The sequence below is a fragment of the Aythya marila genome (genome assembly GCF_965140915.1).
Source record: "Aythya marila genome assembly, chromosome: 2".
NCBI classification, from domain to species: domain Eukaryota; kingdom Metazoa; phylum Chordata; class Aves; order Anseriformes; family Anatidae; genus Aythya; species Aythya marila.
This window is the reverse complement of record NC_139043.1, coordinates 33,763,359-33,782,131: the sequence shown is the minus strand read 5'-3', so window position 1 is coordinate 33,782,131 and position 18,773 is coordinate 33,763,359. Positions and strand designations below refer to the sequence as shown.

The 18,773-nt window shown below is 40.2% G+C and overlaps 1 protein-coding gene across 2 annotated transcripts in view; it reads left to right on the top strand.

Annotated features, from left to right (window-relative positions):
* Positions 1 to 18,773, top strand: part of RAPGEF5 (Rap guanine nucleotide exchange factor 5) — a 160,943-nt gene that overhangs the window by 43,615 nt on the left and 98,555 nt on the right. For both annotated transcript variants that reach the window (XM_082753751.1, XM_082753750.1), the window contains exon 7: positions 6,188 to 6,236. In XM_082753751.1, the coding sequence (XP_082609877.1) occupies positions 6,188 to 6,236 (49 nt within the window). The remainder of the gene's footprint in view (positions 1 to 6,187; positions 6,237 to 18,773) is intronic.

Genomic DNA, 18,773 nt, shown 5'->3' with positions numbered 1-18,773 from the left:
AAACTGATTGTGAGGATACACCCTGAGCAACATTGGAAGTATCTGTGTGCCTAAAATAGAAATCACTGTTTTAGCGTCTGAAATGGCAGGGAAAGCTTGTAAGCATGCATGCCTGTAAGGTCTAATTTTTATTTCTGTATCCCTGTAGAAGCTTTTTTTTGTTGCAAAATGTGGAATTCACTTCACCTAAATATAAGTGACCATATGGCAGACATCTACATCTGATCTAGTTTTCCAAGGCACTCCATACAGTCAGTAGAAATAGGTGTTTTTAGGATGCTGAATGTGTAATTAATTTTGGAAGTCTGCTTTTGTGAATAATAAACATATCTTAGGCTGCAATGGTAATGCATTTATTCTGTATAAAGGGAGTATAGCGTGACTAGCACAGACAACAGGCACTTGCACGAGTTTGGCAAATTCCTTTTTCCACCTCTTTTTCTTTACCGTGGTCTGTCTTTCCACGTTGGCCTTTCTCTTATTACTTACCCCCTAGTGTTCTTTGTTACCAGGTGTTGTTTCTTTTATATAACTCCATTTTTTGTGTTCACTGCACAATTTGACATTTTTTTGATGATTCAGCCAGTCTCAAATGATTAGTTAGGGAAATGCACTTTTGGTTTCAAACAATGGCTATTGAGATCATAGAAGATAATAGCGATAGCTGTGGCAAATGATGCAAAGTCAGTAGGGCTGTAGGAAAAAACTGCAGAGGTTTCTTTCTCATCTTAATTTGTGCATAAAGCATGCAATTCAGCTCTTTGAAGAGCAGAGTGTGATACTAAAGACAAGAAATTAACTTGGTGGGCTCTCATTTTTTCTTTACTCTTTGTTCTGCAGTGGAAGAAACAGAGTCAGTGAAGGTAACTGAATGGAGCCCATCAAATTTTATGCTCGTATCATATGCTTCATTACAATGAGGCACTGACAACATCAAACTTAACCTGCAAAAACAGTTGACATGCAAGCAGTCTAAAATGCCATTTGAAATAGGTTTGCATTGGATAATCTTTTGAGCAGTGAATTTTTAAGAAAAAGTACTGATTGTTCCTGGGTTTAAAGAGGCATTCCAGAGCTGTCATGCATTCCATGTCATGTCCCAAAAAGCAGCTTCGTATTCAATGTGTTGTTGCACTGTTAAAACTAGAGCATTCTGGGATGGCTATGAATGCTTCCCTGCAATGCTGTTACATCACCTTGTGATAGGATAAGAAAGAATATCAGGATGTTAATGCATTGCACCTGGCAAATACAGTTTCCTGGTACTTTAGATAGTCACCCAGGTACTACATTTATTTAGAGTCCACCAAACTTTCATTTCTTAAGGTGCAAAGAGTGAATTAAACTCTTTTTCAAAACCCCACTGTTGAGAGCTTTCTCTTGCAGGATTTCATTTTGAGATTCTCTAAGGATTGCCACTTTGTATCTAGACCTGAAGTCCTATTTGGCACATTGAGGTATGGAATACTTTCACAAAAGACTGCTCTAGACAGAAAAAAGTAGAGGTGGTATGAACTCTCCACTAGATGCAAAACTATGCGCTCTGTGAGAAAATGACCAGATTCATGGATAAGAGAAGAACAGCGTAGAATCATCATAGAATGGCTCAGATTGAAAGGGATCTCAAAGACCATCTAGTTCCAACACCCCTGCCATAGGCCTGGACACAACCCACCAGATCAGGTTGCTCAGGGCCTCATCTAATCTGGCCTTGAACACCCTCAGGGATGGGGCATCCACAACCTCTCTGGGCAACCTGTTCCAGTGCCTCACCACCCTCTGAGTGAAGAATTTGCTCCTAACCTCTAATCTAAATCTCCCCTAAATTTTTTTAGTTTAAAACCATTCCCCCTTGCCCTGTCATTAGCTGATTGAGCAGAGTTGTAGTCTGAATGGCTGGACAACCGGACAGGTTTAAGTCTGCTTCTGTGGTGTGTCTCAGAGGTTCACAGCTGATGAACTGTACTCTACCTAGAGGCTGGCAACAAGAGGGTTGCTGATGGGCCGGTGTTTGACCTGTTAAGTGTCTTTGTCAATGACCTGGAAGAGGTGATGAAGTCTTGCTTGCTCATCAAGTTTGCAGAGGAGACCAAGTTGAGGACTGTATGCTGGAAAGCAGGGCTGCCATCCAGGGAGAGCCGGACATGCTGGAGAAATGGACCAACAGTACCTCATGAATTTCATCAGGGACAAATGCTGAGTCCTGCACCTGGTGCAAGTTAACCTCTTGCACCAATTCAGGTCAGGGTCTGCCTGACTGGAGAGCAACTTTGCTGGAAAGGATATGGGAGTCCTGGTGGATACCAGTTGAACGTGAGCCAGCTGTGAGCCCTGGAACCAAAGACAGCCAACAGCATCCTGGGGTGTACTAACAGGAGTATAGCTAGTAAAGTGATGAAAGTGATTGTCCTCCTTTACATGGCACTCATTAGACCATGTCAAGATACTGCATGCAGTTCTGAGGCCTCAGTACTAGAAAGACTGATAACCTGGAGCAAGTCCGTTGGAGGTTCACCAAGGTGGTTGGGGCTGGAACACTTGCGTAGTTAGGAGAGGCTGAGGGAGCTGGGCTTCTTCAGCCTGGAGAAGAAAAGGCATCAAGAGGACCTAACAACAGCCTGCCAGGGCCTTTGGGGAACATACCAAGGAGATAAAGCTGGGCTTTTGGCTTGATTGAAATGAGATTCAGACTGGATGCAAGGAAAGAAAACTTCTTGTTGTGAGGAACTACAACAGTGGAACAGACTTTCAAGAGAGATTGCTTCCTCAATTGTTGGAGGCTTTCAAGATTAGACTGAGAAAATCCTGAGCAACCTGTTCTGTTCTCATAGCTGACTCTGCTTCGAACCAGCAATTGGACTAGAGACCTCCTTAAGTCCCTCCCAACCTGAATTATCATATGATCTTTATGAAAACATCACCTTAGCTCCCCAGGTTTCACACTTGTGTGACTTATATATAAAATTATATATATATGTATATATATATTTTTTAAGAAATATCCGCCTGCCATTTAAAGGTAGGAAGATTCACCATATAAAATATAATTTGTATTTAATCAAGCAAACATAAGTGGGTACTTATGTGAATGCTTTTGTTCTTTCTTATTGCAAAAAGAAAACTTAGCAAGATGTGGTAATATGATTACAACAAACAAAATGTTCTCTTTTTGACTGGTGTAATATGTCTGTAAACATGTTGTGGTAAGCTAGCATTTAAGCTGAATCAGTCTTGACATCTGCATTGCTACTCAAAACAGGATGCTATTTAGACAGTGTTTGCTTTGTAGCAACAAGCTACATGTATAAACCAATTTTTTATATTTAATATCTTAATTTATTATGGTAGGCACAGCTCTTGTGTGAATACATGTTTTACTTTGAGTCTAGATTATTATCTGCAATGTGATGTGCAACTATCGATTTTGTCAAACAGGCAGTAACTGAAATCCTGTTAGGAAGAAGTATGATAATGTGTGGCATGTGTGCAGTGAGGAATGAATGTTGTGCACCGATTTCCATTGGTGTAATGATGCATAGGAATTGCATGTCCAGCAGAGATGCCAAATATGCTTACGCTAAAACAGACAAAAGCACATAGAGTATGAAATCTAGGGGCATCAGGCAAAACTAGAAGGATGCTCATCAGCACCAATTCTTTGTGACTTGGGTGAATCCTATGAGAGGGAGCTCAGACAGACAGAATGAAACCCTTTGGTGAAGGAACATTTGCCTAATATTAAGACTAGAGGGGCATTTTTTCCAACATCTTAGTGTTTTTGCTCAGATCAAATTCAATGCTAGCTGCCCACTTGGCTTACAGCAAAAAATTAGATATTTTGCATATCGTGGAAAAAATACAGAAAAATTGTATTATTGTATGTGATATTAGCACCGTCTTTCAAACACTTAGAATGTACTATGTTATAAGCAAAAGTAATACTGTGAATATAATTGCTGGATGGCACAATGTTGTTTTTTCTTCTGTTTTTGAGAAGAGGGCATTTTTCCAATTCTATTTGATTGGGTTAATTGAAATGTTTACAACTGTTGCAGATTGTAGTGTCTCCCAAGGCTAATCTTGAGATAACATATTTTTAAAACACTAAAAGATAAAGATGAGACATCAGTGCACTGTTTTGTACTGTCAGTAACCTGGGAGAATAGACCAGGATTGGGACTTTGACGTCGATACCTCCTGCTGAGTTTAATGAAGGGAGAGATGTCTGAGCATTTTGCCAAGAGAAATTTTGGTGTTGTTATTCAGAAACAACTTGGGCTTTTATTGAAAATCCCACTCTAACTCTGGATAGCATGCATGTATCATTACTAGTGTATATTAATTGCTGCAAGTAAGCACACAAGTTGTCTTGCCAAAAAAAACAAATGTTCTTTCCCATTATATTTGCAGTTTATGCTTACATTAAACATGATTAACGGTTCTCCAGACATGGGAATGAGTGTACAGGAAGGAAGGAAGGGAAGGTAATACTGCCAGCTTGCACAATTGTGCTGGAAACAGGACGACATTTAAGAAATCTGTGGCACTGCCTTCATATTTTCCTGCTTGGAGTGGCAGAAAACTCCATCCCTCTCCAAGGGGTAGTATCAAGGAGTAGAAAATATCCTTGTACCTTGCAAAGACAGCAAAAAAGCTCCCTTGTCCTTTGCCATAAGGGAAGGAAGTATGCAAGTAGAGGAAGGATGTGGCCTCTGGTATGAGTGCTTTCTGCTCCACGTAGAGCATGTTCCTGGGTGGCTGCTCTGTATCTGATCAGCAGATGCAGGGGTTACCATTATACTGAGAGGTCCTGGGCAATTTTGTCTTCTCCTAGTAACCACTGCACTTTGCCTTTTTGCTCAGAGCAATGTAAAATCAACTGTTCTGGTTTCATGTCTTCAAACTTTTCTTCTGAGTGGTAAGAGCGGGATGTTGACAGTTGTTAGTGATTGTATTACTACAGGAACTTTTTGTGGGAGTAATGCCTTATACTGACCATACCCCATGTCTTGCAAATGATGTTTTAAATGTCATATGCTCTCAGAAACTGTATGCCAGAACTTCAGCTTCAGAACAGTGTTGAGCTGTGCATAGGTCTGCTAGGCAAGATGGCTGGTATGCAGTGCAAGAGTCTTCGTACAGAGAGATAAAAAAATCCATAGAAAAACAGTTGGAGTGTCCCAAAGTTATTTTGTTACACTAAGGACACTCTGCCTTGGGGAATGGGGGAGGGTGAAAGAAGCTGCCAGGTGTACATAAGAGCCCAAGAGTATAGGACAGAGGAAGGGAAGAGTTGTGGTGTATGCAGGAGAGCACATGGGGTGTTGTAGGTCAGATGGAGAGTACTTGAGGCAGCTGCAGGGGGGATAGACAATGGCAGTGAGAAGCATAAAGTATAAAAATAATGCATGCTATTGAACTTTACTGATAGAATAAGGAACAGACCTACAGAGGGAAGTAGGTATAGGGCTGAGCTGGGTAATGAGACTGTCTGACAGTGTAGAGATTATAGAGAAAATAAAGGGAATGCAGAGGCAGGAGGCTGAGGAAGGGAGATGGCTGGCATGGCAGGGTTATTTCATCACAGTCTAGTAATATAACCTGTAGATGTGGAAACCATATAGCTCCTATTTCTGCCTGTTTGTTTGAAGCTAAATTTTGGTCCTAAAATACTCAGTCATGCTATTAGGAGAGGTTGTTCCCTCCTGAAGGCTCCAAAAATGAACTTTGGTTATATCCACAAACCTCAGCATGGAAAATGCACCTATGTTAGAGTCGCACAAAAGTCCAGAATTACAAGTGTGTTCAGTAGAGGTAGAGCAAACATTTAACAAGGCAAGGAAGAAGCTTTAAATGTGTGTTTGTGAATGGGATATGCTGTAGACCAGGCTACTGGATTGCCCACCTCCCTAAGGAATGTGAAGTATTTACATAAAATTAAAGTTTTTTTTTTTTTTTTTTTTTTTTTTTTTAAAAAGTCACAGAATTCCCATCTGAAGAAGAAATAGATTTGTTAGAAAAAGTGACTGTAGTTCCAAAACTATCTGCATAACTCTGTGTGCAGTTTACTGCTCCAAAGGCTTGATAGCCTGTATCTTTCCAATGTTTTTTTTTTTTTTTTTTTTAATGTGTTTGTTTTACTATGTATCAGTAACAATAACCATCATTTCCTTTCCTGGTATTTTAGGTACAGAGAGAGCTGGCTGCTGTCATTGCCTTGAAAGCAAGGAAGTCAGGTGAGTCAGATTGGACTTTAGAGAGGTTTTTATAACATTGTTCCTTTTTGTTATTGAAGTATTTGAATTTTCACTGCTGTCTCATTAACATTGGGAAGCAAAGATAGCAGACCTCGTTCCTCTCTCACTGGAGAATCTGTGTACACAGCACAGTGCAATTACTGTGAAGTTTTACTTCCTCTCACTTGTCACATCTAATGGCCTATCTGATAAAATCTGAATGTTATGGTTGAATTGAACTTGGGTCTCTTTCTGGCCAATGTCATCTTTATCTCTGGGTTTCCACTTTATAAAAGAACAACAACAAAAAAAAATTCCTGTGTTTGCTTTTATGGCCCTGTATTTCATGCCATCTTTGCTGTATTTTACCTGCCATGTCAGGTGAGTTTCTTTATCCTAAAGCAAAAGACCAACTTTATGTGTTGAGAACATGCTTTCCTTAAGACTCCTCTGGTACATACAGAGGGCTATGAAGGCAATTCTCTGTTATCAGGGCAGTAGAAGGGAAAAGCCAAGTGGATTACTGTAAAACCTCTCAGAATATAAACACTAGAGCACATGTTGGTGATACAGTGTAAAGAAATACTAAGATACATGGTCATCTCAGCTTTGTCAGGGTTTATCAGCACAACCACTTTCTTAGCTCTGCCTGAGAGTTTTAAAAAAACACAACATTACTACACCAGAGTAAAGAAATCTACTTGACTCAATACAGAGTTAACTCTACAGTGTCTACACCTGTAGGATAGTTAATCTGCAGATAGGGCGAAACGCCTGTGGCAAAGGGAGAGTTGAATGTGTTACTACAGTAAACCAGAGGTGGAATTGACTTAAATTTTATTGGCATGTTCCCAAAGCTATTAAGGTCTCTGGGACTATTTTTATGAAGCATCTCTTGTGACTTCAGTGATTTTGCTAGAAGTTGAGATCATGGATCTTGGACTTTGAGCTATTTTCTGACTTGTAACCAATATGGTGTCATATGATTTGTATGTCTGTCTACCTGCTGCTTGCAAGCACAGCACAAAAGTTATTATATGCTACACACAAAATATCTTAAACTAAAGACACCAGAAGATGTGGTTGGCATATCTGCAAATATTTCTGTATGCAAATATAAATATTACAAAAATATTGCAGACACTGTGATGCCTGTTGGTCTTGAAATAGAAGTACCCATAGGTTACATCCATTGCCATCTGTAAATGTAAATCCGCAGAAGGTAATCATAAATTGAATCGTGAATTCAGACCTAAGCTGCTTCTGTGAGTGTCACAGCTTTGCTTCTGGGGCTGCTGTAGTAGTTCAAAAACATCAACACCCCTCACCTGCTTACCCTCACCTTTTGTCACCCCAGTCCCACCTCAATGTTAATGTCTGAACATGGAAATGCTTCTGCTCTGGTTTAGTGCAGAGCAGAACAGGTTATTATAAGGAGGATTGGAAGATTCCTTTTGTTTTGCCATAAAATATGTTAAGAGAGTGGTTCCACGTACCTTGTACTTAGCCATTTTACAGCTCCAAGAAATCTCTGTTTCTATTTCTCCTCTTCAGTTGTGTCGGCAAATATTATTACTGCTATTGTTAACAAACAAAACCTTATTCCCCAAACGAGTTGTCTTTAACCTGAATTAGCATCTCATTTCCTTTTGGCTCCATAAGCAGTTGTGTCAGTACAAAATGGGATGGGCAGCCGGATCAGGAATGAGCTGCGTGAGGAGAGTAAGCAGAACACAGGGAGCAGGTAGAAATATTTTAGTTAAAAATCACAGCCTTAAATAAACAAAGCTCCCTGTAGAGCTGGAAAGTGCTGACCAGGCTTTCCTAACACATTAATGTAAACACCAGCAATATCGGTTTAGATCTGGACAAAAGATACCTCTTTAGTCAGTTTAACTAGCACACGCTTGTTTTTGAAATTTGCATTTCTTTATGCCTCATCTTGGATGACTGTAAAAAAAAAAATATGGCTACTTGAACAGGCATAACTGTAAGGACTAATTTAAGTTAATGAGTTTACTACAGTAGGAGTGAAGTAAATTAGGGTGGTTGATTATGCTTATTTGTTTTATTGCTGATGGTTAAGTTCACAGCATAGAAGTTGTTGTGAGCAATGCTGTGCCTGGTGAACTAAAGTATATTTCACAGAAAGTACTTCTGGAGCTAAAAGCCACAGTATCTTTCTAAGATATTGTTCTTCTAACATTGTCCAAGACTCCATATAATTCCAGGAAATAAACCAACACAGATCAGACAGAGTTGATTTTGGCATTAAAAGAGCGGCACATGGCTATTGGGCCAGCTGCCTTGGTTTGCTTCCAGGCTGGTGTGAATGATGTGGGTGCCAGGTTTGTATGCCCTGGGATTGATGAAGGCTGGCTATGGGCATCATCCTACCTGGCTGGGTGGAACCTGAGTGCTTTTTATTTTTATTTTTTTACATCAGTATCCAAAAGCTTTCCTAGAGGTCTGCAGCATGAAAACCAAAGCAGAAATTTCCACCGTACTGCTTTTTGATGGCTTGGTGTTTTTTAAATTACAGTGTTTCAAAAGGTTTTCCCTGGACAGCTTCTTAGCATTACCAGTAAGAGCAAAAAAAAAAGAGTATTTTCCTTCTTAATAAAAAGACTGTGTAATTTGTTTCTAAATTACTTTAATTTCTGAATATACCTCTGCCTTTAGAGAGGCACTTTTGGGTGATTTAATTGCATTAGAAAAACTGGCTGATAAAAGTTTTAATATTACATGTCAAGGACTGTCGTAGTAATCGCTGGGCCACACTGCATGAAAAGTGCTATACAAGCACCTCAGCTTCCTCTGCAAGAGGTGAATAGGGTCCAACCACTAATATCTGCTGTGCTTGGAAACATTGCCTTTGGTTATCAGGGTGAAACAAGCAGTTTGTTTTTATTGAAATGAAGCTTGGGCTGCTACACAGTGGTAGAAGAGATTCAGTGTATGAGAAGCAGTGATTATAGCTATTTGAGTTCTTGGGTCAGAATGGCTGCTTCAGCTCAGAGATTTAGATGTTGTCTGTATCTACTGACAAAATGCTTTGAAAACCAAGGCAGAGCGATGAGCCTGATGTGGGATAGGGCAGAGTATCAAATTCATGCTAGCACAGGATCTGGCTTGATGGAGAATGTCAGCTAGCAGAAAATGAAGCCTGTAGGGCGTGGAGGAGAATGCTTTTCCTCCAGAGGTGTTCTTTAGTCTTTATTGTGGGGTGGGAGAAGAAGAGAAAAACATAAAACTGACAAATGGCTGAAGGAAAAATGCAGAACCTGAGGAATGAAAAGCTTGTAAGCTGTGGAAAAGACTTCCCTTTTCTTATTTAAAATGAACACTGCACTTATACCACTCCAATAGCAAGGTGAAAGCAGATGGATAGGTACTTGAGAGCCCTCATGCAGAGGGAACTCAGCATCAGTAGTTCCTTTGTAAATAGAACTAAAAATTGGGGTAAAACTCATGTCTGTAATCGTGAAGTCTTGATGGACTTTAGTAACACTGTTAACCAGAAAACACATTTATATTTCAATAGAATAAAGCTCTCATGATAAAGCTGACCTAAGAGGAGGAAATGAGCTTATGCACTTCTCTGTGGCTTATTAAAAAATGCATTAAAATTGTTCTTGGTTAACTTCAGAAATAAATAGATTAAATGCTGTCAAGCTCAGTTTGGTAACAGGTCTTGGGGAAGCAAATAACTGGAGAAGAAGACAACTTTGTTTTTAATTGCAGGTACTTGGCATTATAATTGTTTTGTTTACTTATACCTTTCTGGTTTCTGATCGCTTCTGCGAGTGTGCTGGAACACATATAGCCTCCATTCTGAAGGTTTACAAGGGTTGGCATTTATCTCAATTGCTTGTCATGGCTCATGACATGTTCCTTATGTGTTAAAAATGGTGGCTAAAACAAGGAGAAAATGCAGCAAACAGCCTAAGGCTGGAGACTCTAGCCAGTGGTGTAGCTACACAGATACATCAGAGCTGATCAAAGTCTGTCAGGTGGATGCTCTGAGCTCGAGTTAATCCTGTCAACAAGCAGGAAGCCTTGCATCTGTGTGCATGAACCTAGTTGTACTCCTGGCATTGCCCAACAAATTCCTTTAACTTTATATCTAAAGGAAGCAGCCAGCAGGGGGTCACTTCTCCCCTCCCTGCAGGGCAACCACAAAAGCCCTTGCTCTTGTGTGCATTTTTGCTTCCTCTTAGGAACGTGATTCAGTTTTGCATAACATCGTTAGATACTTTTTGGTCATACCATTCTTAAATTGACAAGCAATATATATATATTTTTTATAATAGTATGAGTTTGTAATATATTAACTCTATTGAGATGTTGTGGATTGCCTCCCTCTTAATACTGATTTACATCTATGCATATCCACCCTTCCCCTTTATTTTTGCATTGCTTCTGTCAGAACTCGGTTGTCTATGCGGTGTGCTTAGTATTTTCATTTTGGGGCAGACAATTCAATGCGAACCAGTCATTGGGCTTGAGCTTTGCCGACATGAATGGAAAACAAGCTGTGAACACCTCTTCCTTTCTCCAGCCGCAGTACCACCTCTTGAGCACGGCTGTCAGAGCTGTTTGCATGGCTGTACTTAAATGCACTCCAGGCAAAGTCAGCCTGGTTAAAAACACACTAGCAGCCAGGCTGAGTCAGGTTAAAAGTCCACCCAGCTCTGATCCCACTGTGAGTGATGACTCGAGGATGCTTAGGGCAGGGAAACAGAACGAGTACAAGCAGTCTTTCTGATGTGCTCACTCAGCATCCACCGGGCTGTGCTAGAGTTGTCTTGCTGTACTCACACTGTTGAGATGGGCAGCACTTGGTGGACCTTCCTTCCATTAATTTGTCAAATTGCTTTTTGAACCCACTTAACTTCAGACCTTTTTCACATCTTGTGGCAGTGAGTCCCACAGTTCATGTGTGCGGTATGTGAAAGCATATTTTTTCTTGATTGTTTTAAGCGCATTCACCATGACCCTCAGTGTATTGTGATACAACTTTTTGGTTATGTAAAATGGTGAATAATCCATTTCCAATCTGTCATCATACTGTTCACTATCTTGTGCCCTTCTGTCATAACCTCAGTGAGTTGTCTCATTTCCAGGCTAAAACACTAGTCACTCCTTATATTAAATCTCTTTGATTCTGATAATCTTTGCATTGTCTTCTATTATATTGTTTTGAGATGAGGGCAGCCAGAACAGCATGCAGTATTTAACATGTGGAAGCACCCCAGTTTATGCAGGCAGGAGTTAATACTGAAGTTAAAATGGTATTATAGCATTCTGTTTTGTAACATTTCAATTAATTATTAATCCTCTTTTTTTTTTTCATATTTTTCTTTTTGATCCATACTAAGTATTGAGCTAATATGTTTTAGAAAACCAAACTGTTCAAAGTTGTGATTGAGCACTACTTGTTGCCCTCATACAGTTACATCTGATTTTTCCAATAGGCGTTATTTTCCATTTGTCAGTATTGGACTTTATATGTGATTTTTTTCCTCCCTGCTACTCAGTGTCTTTAGATCCTCTTGGCAGATCTGCACAGTTGGTTTTAGACCTGACTACACTGAGCAGCCTGTGTGCCAACAAACATGTGTGGCTTTTGCTCTGCTGCAAAGCCACACATCAATGTATGTCACATTGATGTGTGGCTTTGCAGCAGAGCAAATTGGACAGCTCAGTGCTTCCAGAAGGGGTGCTCCTGCTCGCCTTGCCCTGAATGTGGGTGTGAAGAGCTCACACTTTGTCAGATGTGTGTGCAGTGCTGTTCTGCAGGGCTGAGAGGTGCTGGAGTTGGTACAAAGCAAGGGAGGCAGCTTCTTATCAATGGGCTGGGGAGCTGGATGTGGGAAGGAGCCCAGAAATGTGCCTTTTGGCAGCATTGAGCTGTTTTATCAGCTTACTTAACTCAGGAAGCTGTGTCTTGACCACTTAGCCCTTTTCCTAAAGTAGCACATATCATTGTGAGACTTCCTAGTAACTTTCCTCCATAAGAATTAGAAAAAAAAAAAAAAAAAAAAAGTCAGTTAATGCTGTATGAATGTTCTATGTTGTCATTATTTCCTTGTAGAAGAGTTGTTATATAGATGCAGAAAACCTTGAGAATTTGGAGTGGTACACATACTTGAAAATGAAGTTAAAAATACATGATCCAAGGTCACCAAAGAGTGGAGCAGTTCCATATTATGTTTTAATCTGGAACATATTAGGTACTCTTTAAAGACACAAGTCTTGTAAATAAGTAGATATATAATACCTCTCTGAAATGGGCACATTTTATTATCACTTATTTTCTGCCATTGAAAAACCTCAGGGACTGGAGGAACTTGTTCCCATTCACAGAACAAAATGGCAGTCGTGCTACAGACGTGTACTTTTTCCTTTGTGGAAAAATTGAGAGAGTTTGAAAGGTAGGGAAAGGTTACAACACAACATTTATATCAAAAATATCATGCTGCTTTTGTGTCCCCTTAGGTCTGTTGCCAGTGGGTTCATTTACTTGATTTAAGTAAGACCTTATTTCATTACAACTTTTAATTCCACTAACCATCAAGTTCTTGAAAGGAAGGGTCAAACTTAGCAAAATATGTAGAATAAGATGGATTTCTTCTGTGAATGTGGTTAGGCTGGACGTTAGGAGAAATTTCTTTACTGAAAGGGTTGTGTGGCATTGGAATGGGATGCCCAGGGAAGACATTGAGCCACCATCCCTGGAGGTCTTCAAGAAACGTGTGCATGTAGGACTCAGTAGCATGGTTTAGTGGTGGACTTTAGTTAAATGTTAGACTAGATTATCTTAGAGGTTTTTTCCAACCTGAATGATTCTATGGTTCTGTAATTTATCCTGGAGATAAATTACAAAATGCTCAAAATCAAAGTGCACACGTGCTGAGCTTTAGATTGGGCTCAGTAACTTTACCTTTACTTTTCCTATTCAGCCTAAAAGTTGTACTTGAAAACATATTCAGTGATATTTTTAAAGTTACATTGTGCTTCTAGGATTTTGTGCTCTGTAGAGAAGTAATCATGTAGGCAGGCAGCACTTCAGGAAGATGGAGTCAGGCTCCCTCTAACACTGGTAAGCGGAGCATTTTGTGCTCTGCAACCAGGGACAGAGTGTGGGACACGCATAGAGCTCTGCTGTGCTGTGTCAATGACCACCTGGTTTATACTACCCAGTGATTTCTGGTTTTTGTAGTTTCAGAATTTGAGACATCATTATTTCTGCATGATTTATAAGGTGCATACATGAAAATGAGCAATGCAAAATAGCTGCATAGATGATTGATGTTTTGCAAATGCATGGTAAGAGATTGCACAGTAAGGTCAAAATGAAAATAATCATGCAAAAAACAGTTCCCAGGTGAAAGTTTTGTTTTCGGTCCATTGGGAGAGGCATTTACAGAGTTCACAGAATCTGTTTGTTCAGAGTCCTCTTTGTTTCCTGTTCCTTTCCTGGCCATGCCCATAGGTTATTTCCATGGAATAGAGTGAAGTTTCACTTTGCACCAGCCTGCTCTGTCACTGTCCCTCTGCATGCCTGTATGAACATTTCCCAGCTCCATTTCCTCCACAATTCCAGCATCTCATTTCAGGCAGCTTTTTTTAGAGATGCATTTGTTGCTGCTTGATTTTTTTTTTTAATCAATTTTAAATATGTTGATGAGAAGAAATGTCTAAAAACACTGGGTAAAATTTTTGTGTATTCAGCTATTGAATGGTTTTCCTTGAGCTGCTATTGCTACAAAGAACATCACTTACGTAATCCTACATTGTTTGCAACTCATTTTCCACTTCTTTTCTCCTTGGTAAAAAATTATATGAGGTCATATGTTCACAAAGCATGTGTGAAATGTGGCTTTTCCTTTGTATGTGTTACAACATATCAGGAAATTAAAACCAAATCTCCCCTGGCCAGGTAAATCAGTGGCGGCTGGTTATCTAGCAGGAAATGCCCATCTTGTTTAGCCAATGGTTTTATAAATCATGGTCTTCTAACACAGCACAATCTTGAATGAAATATGGGCCTTCAAAGTCAGATAAAAGGGTTCAGTTCTGATAAATAAAATAAACAGAAATTTCTAACAAAAACATTGTACTAGAATGTGAAAAGAATAGTAGCAAAAGCTGCTGGCCACATAGCTTGAGTTGGGAAATATTGGTTTCTCTACTTTGTGCACTCATTCTTTAATTTACAATGGCTATATAACATAGGGAGGAGGAAGTCTCATTTAAACAGAGGTTTGTCCTCCAATGGTCATTCAGATGCAGTGAAAAGGGACCATGACTTAATGATGTGTGGTTCAGAAAGATCAAATCTACATCTGTCAGCCTCCGTTCTTACCAGTCTGGATTTGCTCTGTTTAGATTTGATTCCTACCCTTGCTCTTATCTGTTCCTTTTTGATAAACTCTGCAATGAGAGGAAATGTTTTTTTTGCATAATTTTCAGGAGTCCTGTTTCCTATTTCAGATCTGAAAAATGGCTTGTAGCAATAAGACCCTTGGGAACTTATTTTTCTGGATGGAAACTAGATGAGCATAATGAGCCTCTCTGCAAATTCAATAGTAGTTCTATACCTAAGGTCAAGGAGAAGTTAATGACCATTTTTTACATACTGAAATCTGTTATGAAACTGACATTACATTTCATGTTTCTGTCATTAAAAAAAAAAAAAAGAAAAAAGAATTAATTTATATGAAATTGATTTAAGATACAAAGCATAAGTATCATCACTCTCAGATTAGTATTTGAGAAAAACTAGCATCATTGTCAATTTTGCAATAGTTCATTCCCAAATTTACAAGCACCTTTATTCCATTCCATGCTTGCTGTGCCTTTTTAGATACAAAGGTGATGAACAAGGCTGTAAGCTGGAGACTCTTTAATAATTTTTGCATTTTCTTTGTTTCTTTAATTAGCTGATTTACTCAGCTGATTGCACAGCTGTCTGGGCAACACCCCCCCAAGGGCCTGCCAACTGTTTCAGAGATATGTAGTGTACTCAGAAAAGGGAAATCTGTACAATGATTTGCATATATATATATATGCAGAAATAGTGGCAAGGAATGAGAAAGCTCAAAGGCAATTTTTGTATTGCTAATAAAAGAAATCATGTTAAGGATGAGCTTAAAAAGCTTTCTCTTTTCAGTAATTTCTGGGAAAAGATTACAGTTTCATGGTAAATAAGGAACCAATTCTCAGTTGGAGGGTTTTATTCCTGGGATTATCACTGTGTTTTATACGCAGCTTTTGGAGATTTCAAAGTTGTTCCGTGCTTGTTGTTTTTCCCCATTTTATTTGCAATAAAACTAGGAAAACACAGCAGTATGTATGAAGATCTGGTCTGGCTTAAATGGTCCTCCAGACCTGAGCTTTGTAAAACATTTACTTGCTGCTCATCTCCTTCCCACCACTCAGCTCTAGTGCCTTGTGTAATAAGCTAGAGGACTTGTCTTTTATTTTCCCCAACTGTATCAACTGGAACTATTATTTTTTTCCCCACTCTGATAAATTAATAAGCATCAGCAAACATGACAGCGTCATACAGCCCTGAGCTGCCATAGTAACCAACCTCTGTAGAGCCCTCTCTATGCCCTCCATGAAGAACAAGGGATATCACAAGCTCCATTGTTCAAAATAATAAAGTTTTCAAAAAACATGAACTGGGCTTAGAATCATATGATTTTTAAAAATGCCTTTTTTTTTTTCTTTCATTTTTTTTTTTTTTCTGAGAAGTTTCATGCTGGAAACTTCCTTTGGATAAAAAGAGGGGGGGGGGGGGGGGGGGGCGGGAAGGGGTGAAAGGAGGGAGAGAAAAACAGAAAGAGAAGAAACATGCCTCTAAAAAATGTGGGATATAAGAAGAATGCTAGAAGTTGTGAACTTCCCAAGAGCTGATGATAAATCAACTGGTGCAGGCTGCTGGAGATTCAGAGCATTGGACTTTTCCCCCAGGGAATTTTCTTGCAGATTCCTGAGGTCTTTTCAGCAGTGATAGTTTGACAAGGCTGGAAAAACAGCCTATAACTATCCAGCAGTGAAAATCTGCTGGCTTGTCAAATAAACAGAATTCTTCTATTCAGTGATAGGCTCTTTACCAAGTGCCAAGGTGTTGCCTGCCACCCATCTGTGGAGGGTATGTAGGTGCCCTTTGCCCTAGGAAAAAAAGATCCTGGTCCCATGGTTGGGCAGACACTTATTTTGGGGGCTGAAGCTGTTGGTCACAATGATTTTGGGGGCTGAAGCTGTGGCAACGCCAGCTGGCATGATGTCCCCTCTGCTGCCTGCTGCCAAAGTGCTTCGTTCTCAACCAGGGCATCAAACCCAGACTAGTTTAAGGTTGTGTACCCAGGTTTATGTCTGTTCAGAGAGGGAGCAGCAAGGGTGGCAGGGTGTGGGACAGCCAGCAGTGATGCGGAGCTGAGTGTAGGACGAACAGATGTCCCTGCCTGCCGTGTCGTGCTGTCCAGCAGCAAAATGGTTAATGGCGGTGGCGTCCCCTCTGCAGCGTTTAAATAATTAGCTCTCAGAGTTCACACCCTATTAAGCCAAAGGGAGGAAGTTCACACCTCTCCGGGTGGTATTGTTCTGGTGGGGCTGGTTGCAGCGCCGATAGCGCAGGGGTTTGTCTGGGGAAGGTTATCTTCGCTGCCAGAAGGGGTAGAAAGAAGAAACTTCATTTATGGCAGAGGAAGAAAGCCGTGCTGCTGCACAATAGAGCAAAGCCTCTGGGAAGATTGTAATGCTGTGGGTTCCAGGACTTTTTTATGGATGGATTTATTATTATTTTTTTTTAAACTGTCCTTTCTACTTTCACTCAGGCAAAAGATTCTGCTGTTTTGTGTAGCACAAAGTACGTGTTGTATGATGTGACTTCTAAAAATCTTGTACATCAAACACAATTTACCTTCAAGTATGGGGTGTACAGAGCAACATCTTGGGGGGCAGCACACTGTGCAATGCTGAATCCCCTGGCAGTGATGCTTCTGTAGGCACAAGACAGCACTCGGTGCTGGGGGTGGCTCTTGGGACCCTGCTGCATGCCAGGCAGGCTAGCAGGGAGCTCTTTGGCATGCCTCCGATTCTCCAGGCTGCTGAGGGAGATGAATCTTAAATTTGCTTTAAACTCTGTGGTGAGGCCATAAAAGCAGGGGAGCACTGTGGGTCAGAAATGTTGACACAAAGGATGTGCTTGGTTCCTGTATCAGTGATGGTTGTGTTCCCTTTCCCTTCTAATCCCCTTGTGATGGCTGACTTTGCTGACATAGCTAGTACATGATTTACTTTTCCTTCTTATTTCTTTGTTATTTTTTTCTGCTGATTTAATGAGCTGAAATCAGATTGCTAAAGGATAAAGCTCTCTCCTACAAGAACTCTGTATTCCAAAGTTAGTTTTATAGAAGAGTCCTCTAGCTAGACCTCAGCTGTGGTCCACAGGGACTCAAGGAACTCAAATCAGATGATGCCCCTTGTGATCCTGAAGTGACCATAGAAAAGTCAACATCCTGAATTCCTTAGGCTAAGTTGCAAATGGACGCATTTGAGCTGCACATTAACAAGCTAATGCTCATTTAACATCTTTTTCTTTCATTCATGGTGACCTTTCCCATAGACCAAAGGAGGAGAAATGCTGCAGGTAGAAAAGGGGGCCGGTCACTATACATTTGTATACAGACCAGGGTAGACCCCCTTTGCTTTTCTGTGGTGTTGCTACTTTGTCAGATGTGCTGGAGCATTCGTATCATAAGGAGAGAATCAGGGTTTATGCTGGCAGTAAAGGCAGTGGTTGGCCCAGCTCCAAAATTCACAACTTTTTTGCATGTACACATCACAGTTTTAGGGAGCTGTCCCAGAATCAACACTTGCCTGGGAAATAATTTCCCATCCCACCCTAACCTTCCTGTTGCTTTTCCTTCAGTAGAATTTGCAATGCCAAGTCTTTTTAGTCAAAAATTTAAGGCAACTGAGAGTAAGTGGGAAATTACCCTTGAATTCTTATACTTTTTGGCTGAACACTTATTGCATGCACAAGAGCCTGTTAGGGCAGTGCTGAGGCCACAGCCACAGGTTGGTTTCCTGCGTGGGAATTCTTGCACACATAAACCTGTGTACGTCCCATGTCATGGGATGTCTGTGAGTTGGTACTGGGTTAGGATGCAGGCTGTGTACAGAGATACAGCAATTTGTATCATGTGTACGTGTGTGATGACCCATGGAATAGGAGTATGGTATTCCTATAGGAATATTTTAAGAGATTCATGGTGTTTTGTTGTTGTTGTTTTGTTTTTTATATATAGACAAAACATGTAATAATCTTTTCACACAGAAACCATGAAAATATAATTTAGGCTTGTTATTTGCCAATACGGCCACCTCAGTTCTCAAGGGACTGTATTCTTTTGTTGGAAAACAAGGTATTAGATGGTGTGATTCTTTCAGTATTACTCCCTCGATGTAGCTAAAGGATTCAAACTGTAGTTGGTTCTTGTGTGTTTGTTGGTTTGTTGT